Here is a 22,601-nt window from a genome sequence, read left to right on the forward strand (position 1 = left end):
AAAAATGATATTGCAAATTGGCCCAAGATAATAAGCATCCACTTAGTTTGTAGTTTTCGTCTTTAATAACGTCACAAACTTCAGTGTTTGCTCTATCTATTACTGCTTATGCTTTATGCAAGTAATAAAACAGATTAAAACTAGACAAGGAAAAAACTGAGAAAATGCAAGAATGAAGATTTCATCATTGACTTTTCATCCCAAGGAGTTGGCTTTCTGGAGGTTCATTTATACAGGATGTAAATCATAGATCAAAATATCAAATTCCTTTTTTCTTTAATTTATTATTTACATTCTTAGAATTTTGTTTTTCTTCCCTTAATTACATTAATCAAATGGCTTATCTTCATCCAAATTTTATTTCACGGGAATTTGAGTTGAATTCATATGTCTACCCTATCACTGCTTGGTTCTCATGGCTGATCTTCATATACATGTATTCGTATGCAATTTGCATTAAAACCTGCTTGATTGATTTTAATCTTCAGAAAAATATCACTTTTGGATCCTGTAACTTTTTTCTCCCTGTATTTTTTTTTGGGATGGGGGTGGGTTAGTGGGGGGTTTTGCTCTTATCTTCTCTCTTTCGCTTACTTGTTTCTTATGTGAGAAATTTATTCTCTAAGTGTTCGAATAGTAGTCTATGGAGGTATACATGTAAATATATGTTTTCATGTCCCTAGTTGTACTGCCCCACATTGTAAGGGCATACTTATATTTCTGTTCACATAAATATATGTGATAGTGTGTAGGTCGTAAGACAACAGTCTTCTTTCCTGTCTCATCTTCTTCTTTTTTCTCTTTTCCTTCTTCTTCCTCTATCGACTTGAGTTGCTTCTCCATCTTACCAGTTCTGGTCCTTCCCTGTTGCAATATTAATGTAGACCAGTTACAAGTGATAACCAGTCCACAAGAGGATCAGAAACTTCAGGTCCAGCAACAGTAAATACTTCGATCAGTTCTCAGATTTGCAGGAAATTTCAGAACAATAATAAAAAAGTAATTGAAGAAGGGGAGAAGAAGATGGGGTAGTCTCTCTCAGACTTGGGTCTCTCATCCACGGCCTCTCACCATACTCTCTTACAGAACAAAGCACAAAACTATGTCTTTTTTTTTCTCAATCTCATTAATCAAATTCGTGTACAAGGTTGTAGCCCCTTACAAACTTATATAGAAGACTCAAAAAAGACTCAAACACTAAAAAGGAAAGGCCTAACCCAATCCTTAACTAATAAGGTAACATAAACTAACAAAGAAACTAAAATAATGAAAGAAACTAACTCAAATCAGGACTCTAACTAAACTACTGAAGTAAATCCCGTTTTCCTACTTTCTACCCACATTTTAGGTCCTTTAAAGTGGCCCATTACTAAGAAAACCCAAGGGATCAAAGGCCCAACACCTACATAACCCAACCCAAGGTTTATTTCCAATAAAATAAGCCCTTTAGGTGACTTATCTGCATCAAATGCATACACAATTGTTAAGTTTGTGTCAGAGCAGGAATGTTTTGGGAGTCCCTTAGGGATTCCAACTCTCTTTCTGATGCAGATACATTACCTTGGACCGACCCAAACATAGTTGGGTATCCAGACGAATATGAACCGGGTCCAATTTGACTTTTTGGATCTCCTAGGAATTTAGAAATTTATGTCATTTGAGAATGTCTTTTAGTTTATTTTATTCTTAGTTAGCTATGTAGGATATTTGGTTTCCCATTTGTTCTTAGTTTCCTAGTTAGAGAGTTGGTCTTAGTTTTAGGAGTCTTTTATTTCCCTTTATATATGATATATGATGTAATTTCCCATCGTTGGAGAGAGATTTGAGAATGGAATAGTTATGGTTTGAGTAGCCTGTGTGGCTGTGCTTGTGCACTCTTCTCCTCCTTTCTTCTTATGCGATTTCCTCTTTCCCCTGCAACTTCTTTTCTACTGGCCCTCCACAAATGTGGTATCAGAGCCGAAGATTCCCATATCCCTCCCTTTCAATTCCTCTTATCTCATTCTCCTTCTTCCCAAACCTCCTTTCCCATTACTGTTCTACGGTGACCACAGTAACCCCATCTCCTCCCCTTACCGCTGCAACTTTCTGACACCCCTCCATTCTGTTTCTGCCGACAACCTTTTAGGGTTCTGGAAAAAAAGGGTGCCTGCGTATCACCCTCCATCTCCCATCCCTCTCTTTTGACCCCATGAATGGAAAACCCCGACCCATCCTTCCGTCGGTTCCAGCGACCCATCCCACCCCTGCAATTCCCACCGACAAACCCCCAAACCTCAACTCAAACCCCAATCCCATCCCTTTTGATTCCCTTAGCAAAACCCCCAACCCACCATCACCCACCTTCTTGATTCCGCCAGAACCAGAAAAAGAAAGAAGCAGAGAAGAGAAAGCGAGAGGCAGAGAACCAGAAAAAAAAAGAAGAGCGAGAAGAAGAAGAGAAGAGAGAGCGAGCCAACAAGCAAAAAAAAAAAAATTGTACCTGTTTCAGAACTCTCGCCTCAGTCGAATCCCCAAGTCGGCACCATCCTTCGAAGTTGCATATCCCTGTCGAAGTCGAAGTCGAAGTCCCCACCTCTTGCTGGTTCCGTGTCCTAGTTGAAGTCAAAGTTGCACACTATTCTCCTTCAATTCCGCCATTTTCTTTTCGCACTTTTCTTCTCTGGTTCAACTAACAGAGTCCAAATCCAAATGGTAACTCTTCTCCTCCCCCCAGCCCCTCACGATTCTTATGTTCTTCTTTTTATTTTTTAGTTTTCTCATTATACCCCCCAAGGACCCTTTTATTTTAATTCCCTTTCTAATCGTATTTCCCACCTTGCCTCTCCCCACTTATTCGTTGATCTGCTTAGTTATTATTATTTTTTTCCAAAATTGCCCCCTCCTTTCTATTATTTTCTACTTTTGTCTTTCTTTATATTAGCTTCCAAGTTTACCCCTCCCCACCCATATGTTACACCACACTTCTTTCCTGTCTTTCGTTTGCAGTCCAATAAATTACAATTCTGCCATTCTTATCATAAACCCGCTACATCATGGAGGTTGATCAATATGATGTCCTCCTTTCTTATAGAGGTGGGTTCCCTAAATTGCAAATAGAACTTTTTAATTTGAAGACAGGTTTCCGAGAGCTTGCCTATATTAACAACTTCTATAGTAAGATGTTGTTGTGAATTATTTATCCGCCCCTCGTGTTCCCCTTTGGATAGTCCGCCATGCTAGAGCTCTTGTATGATATACATATTGTTTCCTCCCTTTCCTAGAAGGTCGGCTTTTTTAGAGTAAACTATTCCAACATGTTATCAGAGCAGGCAGGGCTCACGGTATCGAGTCCCTCTAGGCGCGGGCAGGTGTTGTGAATTATTTATCCGCCCCTTGTGTTCCCCTTTGGATAGTTCGCCGTGCTAGAGCTCTTGTATAATATACATATTGTTTCCTCCCTTTCCTACAAGGTCGGCCTTTTTAGAGTAAGCGGTTCCAACAGATGTCAAGCATGATACAATCTTCAGAAGGCGGATCAGATGTGGAAGAAAATGTGGTCAACGAAAGCGACGATCAAACTGACGTATACGGTCCGATCAAGGTTGCAATTGAAGAATTGATCGACAGTCCGATTTCAGTTTTGAAACCCCATGATCAGATTCCCATCGACCCAAATTTCTTGCTGTTTTACTGGTTCAATTTTCTGTGTCAACAAAATCTCTTATTTCTGGTTATAAAAATCCTAGTGGAGCTTATTTTTGCAATTACTCCTAATCTGTCCATTGAATTTCAGTAAGTTTTTGGGAAATAACTGGTCCCTATTCAAGGGTTCTTGTGTATGAAATTCAGGCTGATCCAGGATCCCCTTTTTCCTGTGGTATTGCTCCTTATGCTGTTCTTCTTGTGATTGATTATTGTTCTGGAAATTGGATCTATATATCTGCTGTCGTGGCTGGTTTCTATTTAAGTGTACTGGATTCTATACATATTGTGGTGGCTGGTTCGTAGATATTCTTGTCTCTAATGATATCCAACTACTGGTTATTCTTTCATACACGTCATGGGTGACTCAAAACCCCCAACGGACACCGTTACTGTCCAAATTACTTCTATCAAACTTAGTGGTGCATCCAATTATCTTCTCTGGGCACAGGAAGTTAGGGTTTTAAGTCACTGCAGAGCCGAAAATGGATTTTTTTACTAAATCACCACCTCCTACAACTGCTCCTAAGTATCCTCAATGGAAAGCTGACGATGCCACTGTACTTTGCTGGCTGTAGAATAGTATGGAGCTCTCTGTGGCTTCCAATGTCATGTTCCATACCACAGGCAAGGGTATTTGAGATGAACTCAAAGAGAGTTTCTCGCAAGACAAAAACATGTCCAGGGTATTTGATCTATATGAGAAGTTTTTCTCCTTCAGGGAGAATGGCAAATCCGTTAGTGATTACTACAGTTTTTTAAAGAGCATGTGGTATGGAACATGATGCCTAGAGGATGCCTTGACAACTAAATTTATGTGTTTGGTATATATTTAATGTTGGTGTACAGATTAGGTTTGGATTTTACATATTCTGAATTCCAGTGGGTCTTTAATACTTTTGGTACTTAAATCCTGAAGGGTCATGAGAATTTATTGCTTGTTTATGAATCCACAGATTAACAAAGTCAAGGCCCCAAGAGAGGAAATGGGTATTGCATCTCAACCAAGGTATATAAATGATTTAATGGAACTTATTTAATTGCATTAAGTTGTTAATTCATCTAGTTTAATGTTGGAGCATGATCTCTTTATTTTCTTTTTAAAACATAGGTTTATTAGTGAGGTATATATGATACAAATGCCCCCCCCCCTGATGTGGATCCTAATCACCTAAGGATAGGGTTTACAATTCCCAAATAAAAACCAGAATCCCAGTGAAGGTCTAGAAACCAGAATTGAGAGAAATTCAAAATCAGGAAATCAAAGACTCTTATCTAGCCAAAAGGCTGGTCGAGTACTTGTTGAGATCCATGGGATTAGCATCTTATCACTTTACATTAGGGTTTTATATTATTTTCCCTTTTCCCTTTTTACCCAATTGGGTTGTAATCTCATTATAAATAAAAAGGACCTCTGTCGTCATTAGTGACAAGTCAAATCATTCTCTCAACTCTGAACCGAACTTGGTATCAGAGCCCAAAACCCTAGGAAATCTTTTTGGGTTTTCGTATCGCTCTCTCCCACCGCCGCCGCCGCTTTGGAGGCTCAGCCTCTTCGTCTAGCTTGGTAGATGACATCCGCACCATGCACCACTAGTTTCTCTCTTCCGCTGCGCCTCCTCACTGCGTATTGATCACCACCACCGCCGCTGCCGCTGCCGCTGCCCTTCATCCGCTGGCCATCTGCAGCCGCGACTTCCCAGTCGCCACGCCAAGTCCGCTGGCCACTCGCTGCGACTCCCTTGTCGCTGCACCACTCCGCCAGCCTCCTCTCTTGCCGGCGCTGCAGTTAGAACTTGAAGATGGATTGAATCTAGTAAGAGAGAAGAGATTTACAGCTAAGAGGAGGAAAGGAGTGAAGAGAAGAGAAGAAGAAGAAGAAGAAGAAGAGAAGAGAATGGGAGAATCGATTATGTGTGTTGAGTGATACCTGTAGTGATCATATTTCAGACATCATTTTTTTTATTTCAACAAGATAGTCCAGGTGGACCTAGAATAGTCATCAACAAAGGAAACAAAGTAACAAAATCCAGACAATGAAGTAGTGGGAGAAGGCCCCCAAACATCAGAATGAACAAGGGAAAAAGGAACAATGGATGTATTACCATGATAAGGATAAATTATGCGACAATGGTTAGCAAAAATACATGATTCACACTGAAAAACATAAGAAGGAAAAGAAGTAAACAAATGAGGTAACTGTCTCCTCATAACAACAAAAGAGGGTCAACGTCGATGCTAAAGCATTACAGACTCTAAAGTACTACGGTCACTCCGACTACAAACATAAGAGCAGTAGATGGATCTAGTAGCCATGGTTCAAGAAGGTAGAGTCCTCTTTTCGCAGTCCCACTGCCAATAACCCTCTTCGTCTCCAAATCCTAAAAAAGACAATAGGAAGGAAAGAAAGCGACACAACAATTTAAGGATTTGGTTAGGTGACTCACTGATAATAGGTTAGTAGCAAAATCAGGGACATGAAGGACAAACTCAAGAGAAATAGGAGTACCTCTCACATTACCCTTACCAGAGACAGAAGAAAGCGAACCATCAACAACCCTTACCTTGTCCCGGCCGGAGCAAATGGAATATGAATCATAATACTGTGACATACCAGTCATGTGGTCAGAGGCTCCAAAGTCGATAATCCAAGTGGGAGTAGTAGAAGTGGCAGATGAGACCTGTAGAGCTGAGGCAGAAGTGGCTGACCCTCCAGAGGTAAAACTAGTGGCTGACCCTCCAAGGTGTGACATCAACTGGCGGAAGGCAACAATATCATCCTATGAAAGGGAATCAGGAGCAGGCTGAGGTCCAGATGTCTTAGTCTCAGATGTCACAGAGTGAGCTCTAGCTCCCCCTTGCTTGCCACCACGGGCACCAGATGAACTACCACGCATACCAGGGGCTGCCCATGAAGATCCCAACATCTGTCCTTAGTGTGTTCCAGTTTTCTACAGTGATCACATTTAAATCTTTCACGGTGATCTCCCCGAGTTGGCCCTTGGCCTCTCCCCCCACTTTTCAAGTCTCTGTGGGAACTAGAAACAAGAGTAGATCTCTCCATTGATGGTGCAATATCCATGGTTGCTCTCCTGGTTTCCTCACTTTGCAAGTAACTACATACTTCTTCCAAGAATGGAAAGGGAGACCTCGCTAGGATCTGCAGACGAATGGGCTCATACTCGGGATTGAGCCCACCAAGTAGAGAGAAGATCCTTTCAACTTTGTGATTCTTGTAAACCTTGACTTCATCTTCAGAGTTGGACAGTTGGAGATACCTGTAGTGATCATATTCCTGCCACAGGCTGATGACAGTGTTGTAGTAATCAGAGATGCTTCTACCACCCTGTTTCATATTGATGACCTTCTGGTGAATTTGATACACCTTTGCATAGTCACCAACTCGATCGAAGGTCTTGGTGATACGGTCCCACATATCTTTTGCAGTTTCTTTGTCCATAAATCTCCTATTAATCTCAGGTTTCATGGAGAACACCAACCATGTCATAACTGTGGAGTTTTCAGTCTCCCACTTCAGTTATCCTGGATCAGTAGTAGGAGGCTCCTTAATAGAGCCAGTAATGTACCCCAACTTTCCCCTACTCCTCAGGGACATGTTCATAGACCGAGACCAGTCTAAGTAGTTGGTAATGTCCAACTTCACAACAGAGATTTGGGTGTTGGGGTTATCATAGGAAGCCATAGTTGGGAAACCACCACTCAGGCTGCTAGCTGGAGTTGGTCCACTGCCCTCCCCGAGTCATTCCCAGACATAGTAGATATAATAGGCAGACACTTCAACAATCACTATAGTGTTCTGCTCAAATGGGGAGTACACTCAACCCAAACAAAGGAGGCAAACCAGCAAGCAAGTAGCCCCAAACAACAAAATCAACCAGACGGAGAGCAACACCACAGCAAGCATACAAAGAGCCAAAGTTTGTATAACACCAACCAAATCTCTCTAACAACCAATAGCTTTCAGTCCATATCAACAAACAAGAGTAGAAGGATGAAAATCTTCCATTCTCATCAACTAGCACATAACCAATGCATATAGCTTCCAAATAGATCAAACAAGAGGCAGAAAATAGAGCTGGTGGTACCTTGGGAGCATCAAGGAGTTGAGTTATGCTCCTCAAACTGCTCCTCTCTTCAACCGAGTGGTAGGGGAACTGATAGGGTACCCCTAGGCAATCCACAAGCAGCAAATCTCATCCCAAAAAGTGAGAAGATGAGGGAGAAATAAAAGACGCACTCTTCAGCTGGCGGAAAAATTCTAGGTAGTTTCTAGGGCTTCAATCTTCCAACAGCCTCTAAACTCCCTCCATGGTAGGTTGGTTTGAGGAATAAACCTCCAAAGAATGTAGTATAAGTGTGCTTCACATAGTACAGCCTCTAGTGGAACCCTTTGTCCTCTTAGGGTTTCAAAGAGAGGTGAAAGAAAGGAAGTCGATTCTCAAACCAGAGTACTCAGCTCTGATACCAAGTTAGAACTTGAAGATGGATCGAATCTAGTAAGAGAGAAGAGATTTACAGCTAAGAGGAGTAAGGAGAGAAGAAAAGAGAAGAAGAAGAAGAAGAGAAGAGAATGGGAGAATCGATTATGTGTGTTGAGTGATTCTCAACACAAATATTAGTTTCATTAATTAACTCTTCCAAATTACACAAGCCTCCCTAGGGAGGTAAAGGTAAATAAAACAAGAGAGTAAAAATACAACTTAGTCACGTCTTATAACTAGACAATGCCAAAACTACCCTTATACAAGATATTCTAACAAATCTAATAGCTGCCTCTCGCCGCAACCCCTTGTTACCATGCCACTCACTCGACCTTCCTCTTACAGGCGCTGCCATCGTTCGCCACCGCCATGACCCGCAAGTTACCGTGCCACTCCCGTGGCCCCGTCTCTCTCTCTCGATAGTGCTACCGCTGCGACTTGGTCGCCGTGCCGCTATTCTCCACGACATAGTCGCCGTGTCTTCCTTTGCCGGCCCTCAACCTGCTGGTGCTGCCCGCTAGGTTGCCGTGCCCTCTCTTTGCCGACTCTCTCTTCCTGCCAGTGCTGCTACCGCTGGGCTGTTGTCGGCGCCATTGTTCCACTGCCTTGAGTGATTCTTCTACGTGGTTGTTCCCATGGGTGATGATAACACAAGTGTCACTTCTACGGGTACCAACCCTTTGCCTCCTCTTGGACGTTCTACCTCCACAGGGCATTCGAATACTCTCCAACCTGGCCCCATAAAGTTGAATGGCCAGAATTATCTTACCTAGTCTCGCTCCTGTCTTCTTACCCTGCGCGGACATAATTATGTAGGACTTGTTACTAGGGATACTCCCAAGCCTACGGATCGGACTACAGCTGCTACATGGTCCTCTAACGATGCCTTGGTGATGTCTTTTCTCATTAGTTCCATGGAAGCTTCTGTTAGTCCCAATTTTGTTCCTGGTAGAATAATGTACTCCAGAATACCGTGGGGGTATTCTGGTCCTTTTGGGGGTATTTTATGTTATTAAGTGTTTAGTTGGCTATGTGGGTTTAGTCCCACATCGCCTAGCTTATATAAGTTGTAACTTCCCCTCTATTATAAATAGAGGGGGTCTTTCTCTCATTAAATTAATCAATTCCATTCTTTTAATTCCTCTCTCTGACCCGCGGTTCAACCAACATGGTATCAGAGCTGGTCTGATCTAGGTTAGAGAGAAGAAAAAACCCTATTTTCTCCCTTCTTTTCCTCTAATCGATCTCTCCTCCTCTTCTCCCTTTTCTCGTTTTTTCTTGCTCCTGGTCTTCTCCCTTTCAGCCCAAAAACAAGGGCAGCACTAATGAGGTAGACATAATATCGATGATTTAGTGCTGCCCCCCTTTCTCTCCTATTATTTTTTATTAAAAAACAGCTGGAAGCCTCTTCTACGATTTTGGGGTTCCTCCTTCTTTGAGATCAGATCTCGATAAACCTGATCCTCTAATAAAGGAACACCCTCAGCAGCCTTTTTCCAGCCCTATGTTACCCTAGTCCTACACCTAACTTCCCTTTTTCTTTCTCTCCATCTTTTATTAACTTTTCCAGCCCCCATACCCAAATCGATCTCAACTTGTCAGGGTTTTTCAAAACCCCGACTCCAATCGATTTTGGTGTTTCCTTTTTCAGATGCAGCTGATCTTTTGGGGGTGATTCCCTATGACTATAAGCCCTACTCAACCTAAGTTTGGACCCTTTCTGATGGCTGGATTTGTTTCTACGACAAAAATTCCTTAACCTACTAATTTGGTTACCAGCCAAAAATCCTGACTTTCAGGTTTCAGTTTTTGCTAATTTTTGGAGGGCTGATTACTCCCACTTCAAGGACCAATGGACCTCAATATTGCACCTATCCAAGTTTTTTAAAGACCCCTACCCCAATCGATCTCTTCTTTTCAGGGTTTTCCAAAACCCTGATAAAAATCGATTTGGGCTAGGGATGTTTGCTGTTGTTCGAATGCTTTGGAGGTGGTTCTAACATTAAAAGAGAACTCTCCTTCATCAGTTCAAGGCTTGAAGAAGGTCCTTTATGCTGATGTTGCCCTGCTCTACTTCTGCAATTTTTTGGAGTCTCTTCCCTTTGAAGATCAAGTCTCACTCTTACTGGAGATTGATTGTTCACCTTGGAGGTTCCATTCTAGCAGCCTTGGTCAGCATCTATTACATGTCTACATCAGCAATTACAGCCCCCTTTCCCTAAATCGATCTCAATTTCAGGGTTTTCTAAAACCCTGACAACAATCGATTTTAGGGTTAGGGTTTTCCTATCATGCTCATATTTTGAGGAGAGTCTTATACATATTAGAGGAGTATTCAGCCCATTATTCAGAATCTTACATCAGGTTTTTTGTAAAAAATTCCAGTTCATTCTGTTGGCTTGGTTTCTTCAATTATCAGGCTATTTTTTTCTTGTTCCTATATGGCTGGCTGCTTCAACTGCCTATGGATTTGTCTGGTTATTTATCTTATTTGGCTGCTTATTATGAGCTTCACTACCTACCTGGCTGGTGTTGTTGATTGGCTTCTGTAAGCATGATTGGTTGATGTGTTACTGCTGCCTTCATGTGGAATACTGCTGCCCTATAATTATGACTGTGTTTCCTCTTATTGGAGATCGAATTTCTTTCGTTATTGACGACTCGCATCTACTACCCTAGAGACCAGCCTATTTGGGATTACCACAATGTGTTCCACGATTTTTTGGTTGCACCTACGAAACTATTCAGTTATGTAGAGCTTTTCTGGCTAATATCCGGCATCCTTTGGAGCTTGAAAACTAGCATTGTTACTGATTCAGATCTGATCCAGTTTTGTTGAGGCTACTTCCATTCATTGCTGTCCGGATATCTTCTTAGTACTGTCTAGCATGTGGGAGTTTCTACCATGGAATCTTTTGCACAATTGCTCCTCCCTGTTTGAAGATTGAACAAGCCTTGACAGTTGGAGCATTTCCTTACTTCGAATCAGATTTGTATATTTTTCAGATCTGAATATTGGGGTTAGGAGTTTCTCCCTTGCAGGGGTTTCCATTCAAAGTGCTTGTTTGATTGATGGAAGATGGTTGGAGCTTTCTATGTTACCCAAGTTAATCCTACTCCATTATCCCACTGCTGTTTTTCTTTCACCACCTCCCAAAACGTACCTTTGGCATTACCCATAACACCCTTGGAAGTTAATGGTATTCTTTTCTTTACCATTTCTTCTTTTTCCATTACACTTGGCAGCCATTGAACCATTCTGGAATATTATGTTTTGCCCTATCTCTAGCCTAATCTCTCTTATGTCCACGTGCACTACACGTGAGGGAGGGATTATATACAGTATACCTGCAGCCATTGCAGAGAGCAGAACATGCAGGGACACTTGGTGCAAAACATAAAAGGTCAGAGGTTTCACCATTGCCACTAAGTATCTACCTTGTTATTGGGTTACATTTGCCGTAAGGTGGAGGCTGGTGTTAAAATTTTTTGAAGATGTTTGGTTATTGCCTACCCATATAAGGTCTACAGTTTGGTTGTTTCCGCTGCTTGATCTTTATTGCTGCCCGACTCATCTGCTTGCTGCCCTAGTTACTTACCTTCAAGATTATTAGTCAGAGATTCATCCCTGGACAATTGTTGACGATTGGTAACAATTGATCAAGTCTGCCCAAGTTTGAAGGTCTATTTGGGAGCTGCATTCCTTTTGGAGTTGGATTCTGCTACAACTTATTTTTCCCATTTTTCATTCAAGTTGGGCATTAGTACCTTGTATGTGCCAACTTGAGGGGGAGTGTTAGCATTGTTATGGAGAGAGTTTTCTTCTTTTAGAGTTTTTTTCTTCTTTTAGTCCAAGCTGGATCTTCCTTCTTTCTTATTTGTACAATCCAGCTTGAGGGGGAGTGTTAGAATAATGTACTCAAGAATACCGTGGGGGTATTCTGGTCCTTTTGGGGGTATTTTATGTTATTAAGTGTTTAGCTGGCTGTGTGGGTTTAGTCCCACATCGCCTAGCTTATATAAGTTGTAACTTCCCCTCTACTATAAATAGAGGGGGTCTTTCTCTCATTAAATTAATCAATTCCATTCTTTTATTTCCTCTCTCTGACCCACGGTTCAACCAACAGTTCCCTTCAATTTAGTCAAGGAGTTATGGGAAGCAGTTTGCCAGATCTATTCTCAACCAGGGAATTACGCCCAGATTTATGAGATTTGCCGACAAGTTCGCACTACTACTCAGAAGGAGCTATCCCTTAATGCCTACTACGCTGTCGTTACTTCTCTTTGGCAGCTGTTGGACTTTTATCACCCTGTTCCCATGGTTCACCCTGATGATGCTGGTAGTTTCCAGACGGAAAGGGAGATGGAACGGGTGTATGACATTTTGACGGGCCTCAATCCTGAGTACGATCAAGTTCGAGTGCAAATCTTAGGGCGTGATACATTCCCTTCTCTCCTTCAGGCTTACAATTTGGTTCAATCTTAAGAACATTGTCGGAAGGTTATGATGCCCACTGTTGTTCCTGTCCGGTCTGCATTACTCACCACCCCACCTGCACCTCTTCCCTCGGATTCCTCCAAAGGCACTACACCAACACGAGAACCGCTGAAGTGTGATTACTGTGGTTACCCCGTCACATAAGTGAGACATTGTTGGAAGCTTCATGAGTGCCCCAAGGGTGGGCGCAATGCTAAACCAGGTGGCACTCGTTCCCAGGCCAATCTTTTTTATGCTTCCGACACTGTCCCTGCTACTGCTGCCCCGACACCTTTCTCTCCGGATCAAATGGCTGCAATCCAAAAATTGGTGACACGACTGACTACTAGCTCCTCTCATTCTCCTGTCTCCAACCTTGCCCAGTCTGGTATTTTTTATGTTTGTTCTCCGAGTCCTTTGTGATTAATTGACTCTGGGACTACTGATCACATGACTAGTAACTCAAAGGTCTTCTACTCTTCCATACCTACTCTCCGTGTTTTGGACGAGATAAGGTATGTGTTGCCGATGGGTCTATGCCTCCATCTCGGGTAAAGGTCTAGTGTCTTGCAGTTGCCATCTCTCTTTCTTCTGTTTTGCATGTTCCTAAGTTATGTGCTAATCTATTATTTATTTGTCGTTTAACCAGTGAGTTAAATTGTTCGGTTCATTTTTTTTCTACTCATTGCGTGTTTCAGGATCTCGTGACGGGCGCAACGATTGGGTATGGTCAGGTCTGTGATGGTCTCTATTACTTGGACCTATACCAACTGGTCCAGCTACCTCATCTGCTCATATCTCCCGCTTTGATAGTGCCCTGACCAAGCTTTTACACTGGCTTCATCACTGGGGACATCCCTGTTCTCATGTTCTACATTCTATGTTTCCCGATTTAGTTAAACATTGTGGTTTAGAACAGCTTAATTGTGAGATGTGTGAATTTTCTAAGCATACTCGAAACTCTTGTTTTATTAGTGATAGTAATAGTAATGTTCCTTTTTCCATTATTCATTCTGATATTTGGGGTCCCTCTAGGACTGTTGATCGTAATGGTTTTCGGTGGTTCATTACTTGTATTGACAATTGCACACGCCTCACATGGGTTTACCTTCTCCATAATAAGTCTGATGCATTTTCTTGTTTTCAATCTTTTCATGCCATGCTCCGTACTCAGTTTAATGCTTCTATCAGGGTCCTATGTAGTTATAGTGGCGCTGAGTACCTTAACCATGCCTTTCAAGAGTACCTTTCTGCCAATGGCGTTCTCTCCCAAACTTCCTGTGTTAGGACACTTGAATAAAACTACATCCCTGAAAGGAAAAATCGGCATCTCCTGGATGTGCCCCATGCCTTGATGTTTGCCACTGCTGTCTAGAAGACATATTGGAGAGATGCTATCCTCACTGCCTCCTACCTCATCAATCGGCTTCCCTCCAGTGTCCTTAACTTTAAGACACCTTTATCCTTTCTCCCTGACCCATCTATTGCCACTTCTGTCCTCCCAAAATATTTGGATGTGTTTGTTATGCCCACAATTCACCCCTTCTCGGTCTAAGTTGGATCCCCGTGCTTTTAAGTTTGTTTTCTTGGGTTACTTGGCTTCTCAAAAGGGTTATAAGTGTTACCACCCTTCTTCTTGCCGTTTCTATGTAACCATGGATTTCACCTTCCACGAGTTGGAACCCTATTTCATGACACCTCTTTAAGGGGGGAGAGTCTTGAGGAAGAGCAATCGTGTCCTATTCCTCCTATGGTTATTGACAATTTTCCTGATGTTATTGATATTACAGTTTAAGGGGAGCCCACAATTAATAGTGAAAATGAGAAAGTAACTGCTCCTGCCCACTTGGAAGTAATAACTTACATTCGGAGTAGATCCAAGAACAAGGGGACCATGAGAGACCAACAATTACCCACTGTGGCGCCTCCTCCAGATTAGCCCTCTCCATCAGGTAATGTCTCTCCTATTTTTGATAATATGCTTGACTCTGATAACTCCTTGCTTGATGATTGTCCCATTGCCATAAGAAAAGGTGTTCGCTCTTGCACACAACACCCTATCTCTCATTTTGTATCTTATGAGTCTCTATCACCTTCCCATCTTGCCTTTGTTTCCTCCTTGTCTTCTGTGTCTATTCCACAGGATTGGAAGGAAGCCATTAAAAATCTGAAGTGGAAGGCTGCTATGATAGAAGAAATGCAAGCGTTGGACAAGAATGGCACATGGGAACTTGTCCCTCGCCCAAAAGGGAAAAAGTTAGTTGGATGCAAATGGGTGTTTACAGTCAAGCAAAAGGCAGATTGTACTGTTTAGAGATACAAGGCTCATCTGGTTGCTAAGGGCTTTACCCAAACCTACAGGAGAGACTACCAAAAAACTTTTGCTTCTGTCGCAATAAATGAACTCAGTTAGAGCTTTGCTGTCCTATGCTGCCAATCTGGGATGGAACCTGCAACAACTGGATGTTAAGAAGGCCGCCTTAAATAGAGATCTTTAAGAAGAGGTCTATATGGATTTGCCTCCTGGATTTGATTCCACCTCCACAGCTGGCAAGTATGCAGGCTACAAAAGTCCCTTTATGGACTCAAACAATCCCTAGGGCCTGGTTTGGTCGTTTTTTGAAAGCCAGGAAGAAGTTTGGGTACCAACAAAGCCAAGCCGATCATACACTGTTTGTGAAACGGAGTGGTTCCCAAATCGCAGCTCTTATTGTGTATGTAGATGATATCGTGATCACTGGGAACAATGATACTAAGATCTGTCACCTTAAAAATCTGCTGGCCACTGAGTTTGAAACTGAAGATCTAGGACCTCTCCGGTATTTTCTTGGGATTGAAGTTGCAAGGTCCAACAAAGGGATTTTCATTTCTCAACAAAATTATGTCCTGGACCTCCTTAGTGAAACAGGTATGCTTGGTTGTAAGCTTGCTGATTCCCCTATTGAGGTTAACCATCAGCTATGTAGTGCTGTAGGTGATCCAGTTGATAGAGAGTAGTACCAGAGACTGTTGTTCGGTTGATCTACCTGTCCCATACCAGATCTGACATTGCCTATGCTGTAGGCATTGTTAGCCGATTTCTTCTTGACCTTGGAATCACCACCACTCAACCTGCTAAATCGCCAAAACAGTTGTGGAACTGAATGACCATAGTACCAATTTCTGAATCACCACATAACAAAACAAAGGCTGAAGCCAATTCTCATTAATCAAAACATGGGGGAGCCTCTTAGCCGTTACGTTGTTATATAGAGAATTAAATCAAAACAAGACATATATTTTGTGTTTGGCGTACTCTTACAAACTGTCTCCCAACTCAGTCTTTCCTCATGGCATCTAAGTGTCTCTCCAGCTTGCTGCCTTTGTTGGAATGGCTCAGAAACTATTGATCATCTGTTCTTTGAATGCTCTTTTGCGGCTACTATTTGGTCTGGATCCTCATTGTGGAGAAATTGAGGAAATATGGCTTGTGTCTAAATGATCACAGCCTCTCTATTCATAATGTGTGAGAGAACATTCTAGAATAGGACAAGGACATAAATACCCCTGAACCTATTTTACAACACTCCCCCTCAAGTTGGGGCATAAATATCAAACGTGCCCAACTTGCTAACAATAGAAGTAAAACTCTTGTTATTAAGACTCTTAGTAAGAATATCAGCTAATTGATCTCCAGACTGAACAAAAGGAATGCAAATCAATCCTTGCTCCAGCTTCTGCTTGATAAAATGTCAATCGATCTCAACATGCTAGGTACGATCGTGTTGAACCGGGTTATGAGCGATACTTATTGCTGATTTGCTCTTGTAGTAGAGACGCATGAGCAGCGTAACAGGAACACACAGATCAGCCAAAAGACCTTTCAGCCATAGAAGCTCACAAATGCCATGGGCCATTGCCCGAAACTCTGCTTCAGCATTGGATCGAGCAACCACCGATTGTTTCTTACTCCAAGTCACTAAATTTCCTCCAACGAAAGTACAATTCCCAGAGATGGATCTCCTATCATCTGGACATCCTACCCAGTTTGCATCGGTGTAGGCCTCAATCCGTAAATGACCTTGGGAAGGAAAGAGAACACCTTTCCCAGGTGCTGACTTCAAATATCTCAAGATCCTGTATGCTGCCTCTAGGTGAGTAGAGTGAGGATCGTGCATATACTGACTCACAACACTCACAACAAAGACAATATCTGGTCGTATGTGAGATAGATAGATTAATTTGCGTACTAATCGCTGATAGCTGCCTCTATCCACTGGATCTCCTTCTTTACTCTTTAGGTGAGTATTTGGTTCTAAGGGAGTATCTGCAGGCTTACACCTCAACATACTAGTTTCAGATAACAAATCAAGAGTATACTTCCGTTGAGATAGGAAGATACCTTGAGCAGAATAGGCAACCTCGATCCCAAGAAAATATCTGAGCTGTCCAAGAATCTTGATCTCAAATTCAGTCCACAAATAAGTCTTCAACTGCTTTATCTTATCAACATCGTTTCCAGTAATAACAATGTCATCAACATACACGATCAGCACAGTGATGAGCTTGTCTCTCTTCTTGATAAACAAAGTATGATTTGCATCAATTTGTTTGTAGCTGATGGACACCATGCTCTATGGAATCGCCCAAACCAAGCTCTTGGAGACTATTTCAAATCATAGAGAGCCTTTTTGAGATAACACACTTTTCCTTGGGTTTGATTATCTGCAAAACCTGGGGGAATATCCATATACACCTCCTCTTCAAGCTCTCCATGGAGAAAGGCATTCTTCACATCTAGTTGTTGAAGATCCCATCCTTGATTGGCGTACACGAAATGATGACTTTAATAGTATTCATCTTTGCCACTGGGGCAAAGATTTCTTGGTAGTCAATCCCATGAGTCTGGGTGAACCCTCTAGCAACCAATCTCGCCTTATATCGCTCCCCAGTCCCATCAGCCTTATGTCTGGCAGTGAAGACCCATTTACAGCCGACTGATTTCTTTCCCGGAGGAAGGTTCACCACATCCCACGTCTCATTCTTTTCCAAAGCTTTCATTTCCTCATTCATTGCATCCTTCAATCTTGGGATGGCCATTGCCTCCTGCCATGTATTAGGAATAGAAATAGAAGACAGAGTGGAAACAAAGGCATGGAAGGAAGGAGAAAGAGAATCATAAGCGACAACATTAGTTATGGGATGCTGAGTACAAGTTCTCTGGGGTTTACGAATAGCAATAGGTAGATCTAAACTAGGATCTAAAGGAGACTTACCAGGAGTAATGGGCAAAGAACCTGGATCAGGGAGCAATGATTGGTTAGGTGCAGTGGTGTCAACTTGGGTCTCAACTTGCTTCTGCATCTATTTATGCCATGCCCTTTGGTAAAAACCTTCAAAGGATCAGATTTCCTAGTCTCCCCCTGCACTTGAGATTGAGCCTGCTCTTGCTTCTGCTCCTGTCCCGTTATTCCATCTTCAAGTTCAACACTAGAAGTAGTGTCCTCTACCATGGGAACATCAAGGGAAGTAATCAAAGGATCCTCTTCACTAGAAGACTCCACCTGAAGAGGAGTAGAAGATGGATAATACACCTCCCCCCTCCTCCTTGTGGAAAACCACATCCATAGTAACAAAGAGCTTTCAAGAGGGTAGATGGCAACACTTGTATCCCTTTTGGGTTTTAGAATAGTCCAAAAAAATACATCGCAATTCCTTGGGATCAAACTTCCCATGAACATGGTGATTCCAGGCAAAAACCACACAGCCACACACCTTGGGAGGTACCATAAAGGAGGAAGAACCCAGCAGCATCTCATTCGGACAGCAGGAAGACAACACCCGGGAGGGTAGCCGATTAATAAGATAGGCGGCCAATAGAACAGCATCCCCCCAAAACTGACACAGAACATTCATGACAAACATCAAAGATCGGGCAACCTCCAAAAATGGCGATTCTTCCGCTCGGCAACACCATTTTGAGTCAGTGTATCCACACAACTTGTCTGATGAATTATACTATGGTCTGATAAATATTTTTGAAATGCACCATCGGCATATTCCTTCCCATTATCTGATCGAAAGATTTTGACCTTGGCATCGAACTGTGTTTGGACCATATTGTGGAAGAGTTGAAAACAATTAAATAAATCACTTTTCTGGTGCATAAGATAGGTACAACTAAAACAATTGATAAATGGAACAAACCATCTATAACCAGAGGTAGAAACATAATGGGCAGGGCCCAAGACATCAGAGTGAATTAAACCAAAAGGTACCAAACTACGATTGTCAGAAATAGGATAAACAGCCCGTGTTTGCTTTGCAAAAATGCAAGCATCCTAAAATTATTGGGATTACATTTATTTAACAACTCGAAAATAAAGAAAATAAAACTCCCAAAGCAGGATGACCCAAGCGACGATGCCACCGATACAAATCTCTCATAGAAGAAGGCGAATCACACTGGGAAACCATTGCTGATGGAGAATTGTCCAGCAAGTAAAGACCCCCATTCACCTTACCATATGTTAGAAGTGTTGTGTGGGCCCATCTATAGGTCTCGGTATTAGCGCCTAGCGCTAATACTGAATCCCAGATGGGTCTAGGTTTTTTTTGCCTTTTATTTTGGTTTATTCCAGATCTGCCCCTAACCCTCTTTATATTGTTTTTCCCTCATTAATGAAGACTATCTATTACAGCTGCAACTCTTTTCTCTTCTTCTTCTTCTTCTACTTCTTTTATTTCTACAGATTACATGGTATCAGAGCTGTAGGCCTGCACAAGTTCTTTTCGTTTTTCTTCCTTCCTTTTCCCTTTCTCTTTTGCGATTTCTGGTTAGCTTTCTCAGAGGTTCACGATCAAGGAGAAGGGGGTGATTTTTTCACCCCTGCCATTGGTGATTTTTTATTGAGGATTGGGTGTACATAATGTGAATCTGCTTTTCTTCAATTAACAGCAGATTTTTGGTGTGTTTGTGATGATGTTTGTGGATGGTTGATTGGCAATCGAGTGCCATATTGCTGGTCTGATGTTTCTTGAGAAGTTCTTCTATGCTTGATAGAAGTTTCTTCGATTTTCTTTGAAGTCGTGAGGGCTGTGTGCTGGTTCGATTGGTGGTAGCATATATTGAGGTGTTGTTCTTGCTTTCTTTGGTGATTTGATTGTGGTTTTTGCTTCCTTTGGTGGTTCGATTGTGGCAGCATATATTGAGGTGTGGTTCTTGCTTTCTTTGGTGATTTGATTGGAGTTATTTGTCAAGTTTTGGATCCAATCTTCGAAGGGTCAGCATGGGTGATGAAGATAAAAGTAGTGCCGTGGTTACTGAGGTAGTATCTTCCTCTTCCAAATCACAGAGAAGAAACTTGAAGGTGTTACCAATTTTCAGCAATGGCAGAAAATTTCGAAACTTGTTTTGACTGGTCGGAATCAGCAGTTACACTTGACAGGTCCCACACCAATGGATGATGCAACATGGGAAGCTGTTGACGCAAGAATTCTTGGGCAGATGTTGAACTCGATGGAGAACCATATTGTGGACTTGGTTACTTACATTGACACTGTGAAAGATTTATGGAATTATTTGGGCGTACTGTATTCTGGCCAAAATAATCTATCAAGAATTTATGATCTATCACAGGAGTTTTATCGGACTGAAAGAAACGGGTGTTCCATCACCCAATACTTTGCTGATTTTAAGCGTATGTATGAAGAATTGAATGCCCTTCTTCCTATTTATTCGGATGTGAAACAAATGCAAATTCAAAGGGAACAATTGGTTGTTATGGGATTTTTGGGAGGACTCGGGCAGGAATATGAGTCCGTCAGATCTCAGATTCTTGGTAGTGAGAACATTGCCTCTCTCATGGATACGTTTGCTAGGGTTCTTTGGGTATTTCGTGACTCCACACCAGCAGTTGACAGTTCAGCTCTAGTTGCACAAACTGGGGCTGGTAGTGGTGGCCATGGAGATGGTGGCTACCGTGGGGGCACTCGTGGACGTGGGGCTGGTCGTGGAGGTGGTCGTGGTACAAAGAGAGGACCAAATCAAGAAGGTAACAGCCAAAGTTATGGACAGTCTAATGGCTCTTCTGATGGATCGGGCACTGTCCAGACTTGTGAGCAGCAGTTTGCAAACTCAGCTGCTAGTAGTGACTCAGTCCCTCACTCCCAACCTTCTGAGGGTAAGGTGATTGTTATGTCGGATGAAGAGTATGCACGGTACAACCAGTTCCAGATTTCACAGCCTACTTCTTCCACTGCTAGTTTGGTTAAGACAGGTAATGCCATTGCATGTCTCTCCGCTACATCTCGTCCTTAGATTGTTGATTCAGGGGCATCAGATCACATGTCAGGAGTGTCAAGTATTTTTTCTCCTTTGTCCCCGTCATCTTCCAGTGTCACTTTAGCCGATGGGTCCTTAGCAAAGGTTAAAGCCACTGGTACTGTTTGTCCTAGCTCATCTATGTCCTTGCCTTCTGTTCTTTATCTTCCAAATTTTCCTTTTAATCTCATGTCCGTTAGTAAGTTAACCAAAGCCTTAAATTGTTCAGTGACCTTTTACTCTGATTCTTGTATTTTTCAAGATCTTGCTACGAAGAGGATGATTGGTAGAGGACGAGAGTTAGGGGGGCAGTATTTAGTTGATGGTTTGGGTTCGGTTGCTTGTTCTAGTGTGGCTTCTCAGCATCAAATTCACTATCGGCTTGGTCATCCATAGTTGGAGAGTCTTAAAAATTAGATCCTAGTTTTACTTCTATTTCTAGTATTGATTGTAAGTCGTGTCAGTTTGGGAAACTCCATCGTGTGAGTTATCCTCCTAGAGTCTGTAAGCATTCGATTAGTCCTTTTTCTTTAGTCCACTCTGATGTATTGGGTCCATGTCCTGTTACTTCCAACTTGGGGTTTAAATATTTTGTTACTTTTGTTGATGACTACTCCAGCGTGATATCTAATGAAAAATCATTCGGAGTTATTTTCCATTTTTTGTGCCTTTGTTTCTGAAATTTGTACTCAATTTGGTGTTTGTATGAAAATTTTACGAAGTGATAATGCCAAAGAGTACTTTTCTTCACCCTTTTCTGCATTTATGGCTCAACATGGTATGATTCATCAATCTTCCTGTTCGGATACACCCCAACAGAATGGTGTAGCTGAAAGGAAAAATTGACATTTACTTGAAGTTACCTGTTCCAACTTATTTGAAATGCATGTTCCAAAAATTTTCTGGGCTGATGCTATGATAACAGCCAATTATCTTATAAATCGTATGCCCTCCTCAGTTTTGAAGGGTGGCGTCCCTCATTCCTTCTTGTTTCCTAAAGAGCCTTTGTTTTCTTTACCTCGTATTTTTGGGTGTGTTTGTTTCACCCGTGACCATTGGCCTGGTTTATCAAAGCTGGATCCCAAAGCCATTAAATGTATTTTTCTTGATTATTCTCGTACCCAGAAGGGGTATCGCTGTTACTCTCCTGTGTTGCATAAGTATTTTGCCACGGCTGATGTGTCTTTCTTTGAGTCCACCCCTTATCATGTTGGCATGTTGCATAGGTAAATGCTTCTGAGTTGGATGATGATTTTCTTATTCATGTTATTCAGTCCCCTTTGTCACAGGGTCCTGCTCCACCAGCTGCTGTTCCTCGTCCTCCTATTATCAAAATACGAATCGAAGGTAGCTGCTGCGCCCCTGTGCTCCCGGATTCTGCCCCATCTTCTTCTACTGCAGATCCTACTGATCCTATTATTTCTGATCTTGATCTTCCCATTGCTAAACGGAAAGGTACTCGTAGCTGTACTCAACATTCTATTTGTTAGAGTTATGTATGTAAGGGTAGTTCTGTCATTGTCATATTATAAGACATGACTTAGTTGTTATTTACTCTTTCTTTTATTTCTTCTTTCCTCCCTAGGGAGGCTTATGTAATTTCCAGAAGTTTATTAATGAAGTTATTATGTGTGTT

The 22,601-nt window shown here is 42.0% G+C and overlaps 1 protein-coding gene across 4 annotated transcripts in view; it reads left to right on the plus strand.

The window, feature by feature from the left end:
- The window catches only part of LOC122638871, a 154,617-nt gene that overhangs the window by 23,747 nt on the left and 108,269 nt on the right, over positions 1 to 22,601 (plus strand). For all 4 annotated transcript variants that reach the window (XM_043831727.1, XM_043831730.1, XM_043831732.1 and 1 more), the window contains exon 3: positions 4,641 to 4,693. In XM_043831727.1, the coding sequence (XP_043687662.1) occupies positions 4,641 to 4,693 (53 nt within the window). The remainder of the gene's footprint in view (positions 1 to 4,640; positions 4,694 to 22,601) is intronic.

Source organism: Telopea speciosissima, chromosome 1, assembly GCF_018873765.1.
Source record: "Telopea speciosissima isolate NSW1024214 ecotype Mountain lineage chromosome 1, Tspe_v1, whole genome shotgun sequence".
Classification (NCBI taxonomy): domain Eukaryota; kingdom Viridiplantae; phylum Streptophyta; class Magnoliopsida; order Proteales; family Proteaceae; genus Telopea; species Telopea speciosissima.